General features: G+C 34.5%; 2 protein-coding genes across 2 annotated transcripts; one reads left to right on the top strand and one right to left on the bottom strand.

Moving 5' to 3' along the window:
- Positions 1–1,785: 1,785 nt before the first annotated feature.
- Positions 1,786–4,078, bottom strand: LOC130642418 (uncharacterized). The gene is made up of 2 exons (XM_057449510.1): positions 3,341–4,078; positions 1,786–3,184 (listed from the first exon to the last, which is right to left on the bottom strand). The coding sequence occupies exons 1-2, from the start codon at positions 3,663–3,665 to the stop codon at positions 2,313–2,315; spliced, it is 1,197 nt and encodes a 398-aa protein (XP_057305493.1). The 5' UTR covers positions 3,666–4,078; the 3' UTR covers positions 1,786–2,312.
- A 3,046-nt stretch (positions 4,079–7,124) lies between these two features.
- On the top strand, positions 7,125–9,312 carry LOC130655365 (ficolin-1-like). The gene is made up of 5 exons (XM_057458149.1): positions 7,125–7,422; positions 7,469–8,100; positions 8,419–8,431; positions 9,120–9,182; positions 9,296–9,312. Exons 1-5 carry the CDS (start codon positions 7,125–7,127, stop codon positions 9,310–9,312), a joined length of 1,023 nt encoding a protein of 340 aa, XP_057314132.1.
- The last annotated feature ends 269 nt before the right edge of the window (positions 9,313–9,581 follow it).

Below are 9,581 nucleotides of genomic sequence, written 5' to 3'. Positions count from 1 at the left end.
GTGCAGATCATGGTTGTTGTGTACAAAAAGAAACAACAAGTCCTGGAATTTCGGTTTTTTAAATTCTACAAGAAAATTTTGTTGTCGATCTTCGACAAATGTTCGCATAAATTCAATGATTAAGATAGCCAGAGAAAAACGTCAATATTGGATAAAATCCTGAAGGAAGATCAACTTTCTCGTTCCCAGGGTCACTTACATGAAGATGTTCGTATTGTCATCCTGATATGCCATAGGAACGTGGTCGAGAGGAAAATGTTTCGTTAAATGAAACCCCTCTGCGTTTTACCACTGAGAGAATATCGAAACACAAATCTAAGATTTGCAGTTAAATCCTTTCACAACGATGACGCATACAGTGGACTTTCTGTCCTTAAAATTGCCAGCGACTTTGGAATTTTTTAGAACTGAAATCAATTTGCCATTGACCAAAGATACTTGTTAAGAGACAGAAATGCAAGAGATAAAAATAATGTGTATGCTTAAGTATAGGCTCCTCTTCGCCAACCTTTTTATTGATACTAATCCACTCGGTGCTTTTTTATATGTAAGGAAACCCAGCTGAGTAGGAATTAACTTGTGTTATTAGTATGACTTGTGGCATTATGCTGCATTTTTACTCCACGAGACTAAAATGGATCGGAGCAAGAATAATACCTTTATTTTGATTGTCTAGTCTTTTATTTATTTTTCCCTCTCTTCCACAGCTGATTTTGGACTTTTATTTGAAAAGTTACGGACTATTGTATCAAGTAGAAGAAGACCCCCCAATGCTTGCAAAAACTGTCTTAGGAGGATCAATTAATGTGAATTTAATCTTTGATTTTTTTACCGTAAATGACGGACTAAAAGCGTCTAATAATTACCCCTGTGGAATAAGCGGCCCGGGAATAGGGAAAATTTTCTAAATGAGTGCCCCTGCTCTCTAATAAGCCCCCGCTCCCCCCCATCGAGAAAAGGGGAGGGGGGGCGCTTATTTAGATCAGCATGAAAAACAACGGATAAAGATAAAAGATACTTATTACTATTGTATTTTTCTTTTTTGTTTGTATTTCCATTTTTTAATAAGAATGAAGTTTAAAATAGCCCTGCCAAATAAGAGCCTCCGTCAAGATGCATTCTTTAAATGCCCTGGACGCTTAATCTGTCATTTGCGGTATTCACTTAAGGCAGTTTGACCCGCCGGGGAAACCCCATCATCAACCTTATTCAGGGGTGTTAATAAAAAACCCACTTTTAGGCCTAACCTCGGTCTCAGGACATTTAGCCTTTTTGATTAATTTTAATGCTTTACTTTCACCTGTTTAGTTTTCATGTTAAGTATTTTCTCCAAGTTCCCGTTTTAAGAATACCCCTTCAGGTAAACCTTCGCCGGACGGATGTAATTAATCAATTTAATACCAACCGTTCTGTAACAGGTTAGGGACCGAGAGACCATGGGGACGAGGATGAAATAAGGGCGTGGGGAAGTAATTGAACAGCCCCTTACGTTGTTGAACGTAACAAGTTGTTTAAAAAGCCTATAATTTTTTTTCATTGTCATTTCAAAAATAAAAAATACTACTGTCACAATTTAGAGAATGCGGAATTGAAGTTTGCGAAAAGGAGACAAATTCGCTAAAATCAATTTCGCACTTTTTTTCTCGGTAAGCTGCATAAATCGTACTGTCTTGTTATTTTGGTTTTCAGGAAACGCTGCTTAAATATAATTCCTACGAATATCTATTTTATGTTGTCAAATTCCTGTGGTTATCAGAGGGCAACAATAAATTTTACAACAGGAAATTTCATTCATTTTAATTTCTATGGTTTTCTTAATACTACAAGTTGAACGTTATATATTTAAAAACACAATAATTCCTCCTCTAATTTGTATATGCAAATTACTCTAAAAACATTTCTCAAATTTCAATGTGGCCTACACCTTTTTTAAAAGAAAAGAATATTTGCAAAATATTGAGAAAATTAAGAAAGGTAAATAGATAATATGACAGAGCTCCGGCTGAAACACAAGATCTGACACAAGGGTATGGCTCTTTACAGAACAGTATGTAGGTGCTTGTCATAGAAAATTTAATCCTATAGTGTGAAAAACTTCTAATTACGTAAATAGTGCAAAATGATAAATCCCAAAGAAGTTTGAATGGTGGCATATAATGGAAAAGTATATATGTACTGCAAAAGAACAATATTAAGACACCATTCAAAATTGTTTGGGCTCATCACAATAACTGTCATCAAGTTTATACATAACAATATAAACTTGATAAAAATGCTCGTTATATCTACCTATATACACCAAAACAAAAAAATTATTTGCTCAATTTTGCAACCAGTGCTTCACGCAGAATTTCTGCTTCTTTTTGCATGAGCTCAATTTTTATTCTCAGTTCAGCATTACTTTTTTCCAGTTCATTTTTCTTTTCAAATAAACCTGTTTGCCTCTGTTTTCTTTTTGCTCTCGTCTTGCGAGACGCCTCATTATTTTTTATTCTACGCTGATGCTCATCAGCACTTGAGGTCGAAACATTGCTAGAATTTGATGATAATGATAATGCAGGAGACGATGGAACAATATGGTCATGTTCATCATCAACCTTTTGACATTTTGATGTAAAAGGGTCGCTAGCCGAACTTTTCCGCTTTAAGGGATTGCACTTAACACTATCTGGCTCTACGCCAAACTGTTCATTCAGAAGAGCCAATATATCAGTGAGTCTCTCATCAGCATCACCTTCATCAATAACACTTGTAATACTAGTAGGTTCAACCTCCTGAATAAGAGAGTTCATGTCATTAATCACACTGGTTTTTTCGAAGCTGACATTCTTTAGGAAGTCAGCATCGTCAATTGTGTCTAAAAGATCTTTGTATTCAGCATCCAGCTGAAGAGGGGAATCTTGGTCACTATATTCATTGAAATTTTCTTTAACAACTTGATTGTTACCAGTGTTACATCCATGACTCTGTGTGTAAATATTGTCATCCATATTCTCAATGAATGAATCAATTTCAAGAAAATCTTCCCATGGAAGATCAGATAAGTCTAGCGTTTCAATTCCAGATTCTGTGACTGGAATTGTTGATAATGTGGTCCCATTACTTTGAGAATTCCAATCAATAGGAATTTCTTGTTCTTCACTGAACAATTCATCAATAGGTAATTGTGGAAATTCTAAATAATCTAAAAAATAAAAACACAAGCTTGAACAATAAGAAAGGTTTCTTTGTATTCATGTGGTTATCTTGACCTTAGCAAGGGTGAAAAGGTCATACAATCATGTCAAATTTTGTAATTAATTTATTAAGCAATTCTATCAAAAAATCTACAATTACTTACCATTTATTAAAACATTTTCAAACAAATTTACTGATTCTGCCAGTGGTAAATCCATATTGGACTGGCATATATTGTGATTCAAATCTTTCTCTTTTGACAAATTCTTCAAGTCTTTCGTCTTTGAATTTATATTGTCTTTCACATATATTTTGACAACGTTTGCAATCTCTTTTTTTGTAAGAATCTTCCCAGTCGTATTTTTTACAGTCAAAACAAGATTCTTTTTTACTACTCTGGGATATGGAATTGGTTCGCACAAATCGATATTCTTGTGAATATTGTTTTTGTAATTGTTCGAACTCCTGTTCCTGTGATTGCACTTCATCCATATTTTCTGTCTGGTTGAAGAAAGCCGTAAAGAAGGTTGATAAGATAATTCTTGCGATGTTTTCCATTTTGAATTTTTGATATTAAATTTTTCCAAACAACAATCCGTACTGTTCTTACACTGTTCTAAATTGTTAACCAGGTTATGAAAACCTGGTTTCTAAACTTTTGTTTGAGAAGGTCTTTTATACTCTGTTTTGAAAATTCTCTTCTTGAGAGATTTTGTTGACAAGGGTCAATGTTGTGGCGACCCAAAACCACCTAACACAATTTGCACGTCCTTAAACTTCTACCTCTGCCAGCTTTATGACTGTACTGACAACTACCAAATGGAAAAGTACACTCACAAAACGTTTCAATAACGTTAATCGCTTGCCACCACAAAATACTTCGTATGCAATTTTTATTTTGAAGTGCGGCGTTTATATAGCCAGTGGCGCAATTCTTTCTTTTTTTAGTAACTTACGTAACTACAAGCCAATGAAATCGTTAGTAGTTAATTATTCTGACGTCGAATTTCTTGTTGAGCTTTGATGGTGCAATATCTGCCATTACATCACTTTAAACCAATCAATTTTTAGATTTACATGGAAACAACACACAACAATATTGATGGAAAAAATTAATGACGCTGCTAAAATTTCAGACCCCTGGGGCATTGGTTTTTCTAGAGCAGCACAAAACAGAAATAGCTTTATGTTGGAAAGTTTGGGGGGAAGATTGAATACTTTAAATTTGCCTCTGGTTTAAAACAATTTTTTATCTCAATTTTTCGCTACTTGTGAGTAAAAAAGCTAAAAAAATTGATAAAGGTTCGCGCAAAATAATTTTTTAATTTCTCTTTCTCAATTGATGTTGTATTTATTCAAATTTAGTTCACCTCTGTTTGTTTCTTAAACTAAGTTTCTTTGGCGTGCAAAATAAAAACGTAAGAAATAAAAACATTCTCTTGTCAGAGCTGCTTTCAAACACGTTTTGGGTGTTAATTAAACCCTAATTAACTAAACAGATATCACCCTCGTCCGCCCCAGAGAAAATCTGGGGGTGAGGGTGACACGGATAAAGTTAATGCAGGGGCGGACGATTATACCTCATATGGCAATTTTGGAAACTCGTCCCCAGAGGTTTTTGCCTTTTTGACATCAAGGCGGGCGGCGAAATCTTGTTTAGCCGTCAGCGGCCCAGTCCAGGCAACAAACTCTGGGGACGAGGATGGGCAACTTTGATCCCGGGGTTATAACGCTTTTTGATATAAGGAAGAAAAAGCGTTCTCGTATAAAAAAACGATAGGTGCTGGGGATGAAGATTGCCTCATAACCTCAATCCCTTTTAGGGAGGCTATATGTCGTATTTTGATGATATCAAGAAAACGCATTGCTAATTTTCGTTTTACTTCTCTACACTTTTGCAAATGGCATCAGGGTTTTTCCAATTTTTAATTTCATTCACAAATCAAAAATGAACTTTTAGGAGGAATATATAATAAAAACCTTTATAATATGACCCTGGTCCATTTTCCGCATACATCGCTAAATAGCGGAAAAATGCAGTCGATATAACTGCTTTAAAATGTTATGACGTAAAAAAGTTTGTGAGCTAAAGCGGAAAATTCAGTCAAATATGGATACAAGCCTTAATTCTCGTAAATTACAATTGCTTAAAAACCATAATGAGATTAAGTACTTCTCATAAAATTTAAAAGTTTATCACATAAATTTCATGTACAACTTTATTTAGAAGTGTTTCGTCTTTTTCCTGAACTACTTTCTCCACAGGTTTTTCTGTTTTCGACAATCTCGTATGACATCGACGTCACATCCAGGAGTTAACACAATTATTTATGAGGTGTACTAAAGAACAAAAATAAAATAAACGGGTTGAACATCTAAGTGCTAATAGACAACTTGTGTGTGGATATTTATATGATATATATATCCACACACAAGCTGTATGAAGTTTATTCTCACATGACAACTAAGTACGGTCTCCGATGCTACCATTTTCATTCCCAGAACTCTTTAAGATTGAAACTACGAGTGTATCTCAAGAAGCTGGGGTCGAGAATACAATGGTACCAATCATATTAAAAAACGCAATAATTTTTTTATCCATTCCCCCAGAGCTCTTTAAGATAAGCTTAAAAGGAAGCATTAAATATTATTGCCATATTTGGCCAACCTCTATTCCAAGGCATCTTGTATCTTTCCTGACATGGCACGACCATACTTTTAGGTAAGCGCCTGAAAACTACATTGACAATGGGCTCTTTTTTTGTTTACTTTCAGATCATTTGCCATGTTTACGTTTGCTGGCTTAGCTTGCTTTATTTTTTGTTAACAAATGCGACGTATAGATTACCACTATCCCATCTTCTATGTTTGTATTACAAAGCTAAGGTTTTTGTGCCTTTATTTACGTTTTCTTGCGTTCGACTGTACCATTCCTTACAAACTGTCTAGTTTTAATGATTTTTCACATAGGAAATAACACACAACATAAAAGTCAATAAGCCTTTCCAATAAGTCCAACCTAATTTTTAAAAGGTTCCCAATCTAATAACCACCTTCCAATAAGTCCCCACTCATTCTAATGAGCCCCTACTTCCAATAAGCCCTCACTTCTAATAACAACCCTCCACAAATAAGCCCATGGGCATTGATTATGGACGGTAACTTTTTGGTACACTTTTTAAACGAATATTTATAAACATTTTAAGAAAACTTTGCAGTACCAACTTCAAACCAATGAAGGAAACAAAAAACAATTTAGTCTTTTTTTCATTGTAAGATTGATTGCTATAAAAGTTTTCATATTATTTTACTTATCTAGACATAACCAGCTTCGTCCCCAGGGCATTTTGTATCTTTTCTGACCCCAGAATCGTTTGTTCATATCGCCGTACCGTGGTTAAAAAAGATATAAGATGCTGGGGACGAGGTTGAGACATAACAATATTTGGCTTCCTACTTCGACCAACGGTTTTTTAGGGTTTTTTTATTTGGGTAATGAGCCTAAAATCTTCCGTACCCAATATAAAAAAGTCTAACGAACACTGTGTAGACAAAGTTGATTTAGGCTTCTAACGACAACATGATTTTGTGGCTACATGCCCGCAAGAAAAGTTAAAATGATTTCAACGTTTTGTAAGGATCGAAACGGAAGAATTTATCAAAACTGTGCCATTTCGGTTTTAAGTGGAAATTTATCTATAATCATTTCCACGGTTACGATTGACAACGATGTTAGTAATTCATTCTTGTTAAGGTTACTTTCAATTTACTTAATGAACAATATCAACAGGGAAAACAATCTGGTCACAATTAATTGATTTTAACTAAATACAGTAATGTTTGGTGACTAGTAGAAACAAGGAAAAAAACTTTTATTTTCACAAAACCTTTCTTTTAAAAAAAGCGAATAAAACTGACGCATTTTATTTAACTTCAAAAGACACAGAATGAGGTTGTATCCTTTCATACTAACATTAATTGGAGCTGTACAGAAATGCTTTCCACAAGGATGCAACCGGGAAAGAATGGCCTTCGAACAAGTAAACTATTCATTTCCAACATCATCAAGCATGGCCATCAAACCTCCATTTCCAATGCAACATGTAGAGAACTGTATTGAACGATGTCGAGAAACACCTACTTGTAAATCTTGTGGTTTAGCAAAACAAGGTGGTGAAACGTTTTGTCACCTGTTTCGTCGCGATCGATTCCTATTGCCACTTCCTACATCCCCAAAACCTGGATGTAATTTCTTACTACAAAGCGACATCATGCATTGAATCTCACATAGATCTTGTGAAGTATTCAGTTCCACATGCTAAAGATTGTAAGGATGTGTATGAGAGAGGATTTATTGAAACTGGTGTGTATAAAGTAGGGGAGTTATACAGATACTGCGAAATGAACTATCTTGGTGGTGGATGGACAGTCGTAGTAAATCGCATCAATGGCGTTGCTAACTTTAACAAAACGTGGAATTCTTATAAAGAAGGTTTTGGTAACTTGAAAAACGAGTTTTGGTTGGGAAATGAGTACTTACATCTACTTACTAAAGATACGGAAAACGAAGTATTGTTCGTCATGAAAAAATTCACCGATAGTAAAGAATACATGGCGTTGTATGATGGGTTTAGTGTCGGTGATAATTCTACTAGATACAGATTGACGACCGGAACGTACACAGAAGATGGAATCGCATTTCCTGCTGGAGACAGCTTCTCTTACCATGATAGCGAAGACTTTAAAACTTACGATAATGATAATTCCTACTTGTGTGCACAGTATAGTGCTTGGTGGATGAAGAAATGTTATAAAAGCGCGTTAAATGGAAGATATTCAAGTAAAGGGTCATGTGAAGTAAAATGTATTCATTGGGGAACTTTATCAGGATTTAATAACTCTCTTGAAAAAGTCACAATGATGGTGCGAAGAAAAATGTAAATCAAGCGATTTCTATGATCACTGTATGTTAATCTTTTCCAAAATTTGCAATTGGAATAATTGTCGAAGTCATATTTTTTGACAGAATAATCATACGGATGTAAGGATCCAGTAACCTATCGGAGAAGCTATACAACACAACCTGATAGCGAACAGTTTTTGTATCTTCGACTAGCAAAAGTAGTCTGGTCATTCCACTTCGACTTTATTAAAACAAAACACACCAAAACCGAGAAAACTCTGTAAGAGTAATTTACTTATAACTAAACATATAACTTTTAAATATTTTAAACATTTTAGGAATATATGAATAGTATGATTAGCACACAAATATACAAAAAAAAAATAACAAATAAAAAACAAAAGAACAAACAAAAAAACAAACAATAAAAACAACAAAAGACAACAAAAAACAACACAAAGCAACACAAACAAAATAACAAGAAAACACCAAAAAAACACCAAAAAAAAAAACGAACAAACAAATAAACAAAAACAAAGAGATGTAAACAACAATTCAACAGCCCTGCATACCAATACCTTAATTGATAATTTCTTATTTTAAATACCAAATTTGATAGATTTTTTTTGAGGGATTTTGTTTTCATGTCAATGTTTTAGCAACGCTTTGCAAGAATACGCATAATATCTATATATTCTCGCACTTTTTGTTCATAGGTATACGGAAAACACAATTTAGCATAGCAAAATCTATTTTTTAAAGGTTGTTTTATTGTAAAATTTATCTTTTACGAGTCAGGATTGTTTTTTTTCTAAACTCATCTCCAGGGCTTTTGCATTTCAGCAGCGCTGCTCTTTTTTAATAATTTGATATAAAGAAACAACGGGGAATGGGGTCGAGGTTGTTTTTTCTGACTATATAAAAAGCCTCCCTGCTTAGATAAGTCTTGTTATTCGGACTAAATAAAAACTGCCTTCATCACATGATGGTTTGTAGCGTTCGTAAGAAATGCAAAAGCTAAAGGCATGGTTGCTTCTAGGAAAAGTTCTTCTCTCGCAAATAACTCTGCAAAATATCACGAAAGACTCTACTAAATCTTGTGGTATGTAAATAAAATCTACTTCACAAAAATTGACGTATAACAGAATTATTTTGCGATTTTAAACGCTTATTGCGACAAACATTAACTTTTTTTTAATTTAATTAATATTTTAGGTACAGTAACTGATTAACATCATACCCTATGCCTTTTTCTCGAGCCCTGGGATCAAGATTGCAACTGAAGCGCTCTGTGCCTATAAGCTTTAGTGGTGGTACCAAACTCGTTTCCATTACCACTTGTCTCTTTTTGATTACTGTCTAGGGGCAACTAATTTTCGCTCGCGTCAGCATGCCTTGACTTTTGGGCCTCAGTGTGGATTGTTCTGTAATATGAACAAAAACCGTTTTTAAAGCTGTTTACTTTGCCCACGCGTTAGTACAGCTTTTGTAGCTCGCTGGC

Source organism: Hydractinia symbiolongicarpus, chromosome 1 (assembly GCF_029227915.1).
Source record: "Hydractinia symbiolongicarpus strain clone_291-10 chromosome 1, HSymV2.1, whole genome shotgun sequence".
Lineage (NCBI taxonomy): Eukaryota > Metazoa > Cnidaria > Hydrozoa > Anthoathecata > Hydractiniidae > Hydractinia > Hydractinia symbiolongicarpus.
The sequence above is the reverse complement of the archived record's forward strand: the minus strand, read 5'-3'. Positions and strand labels throughout refer to the sequence as shown.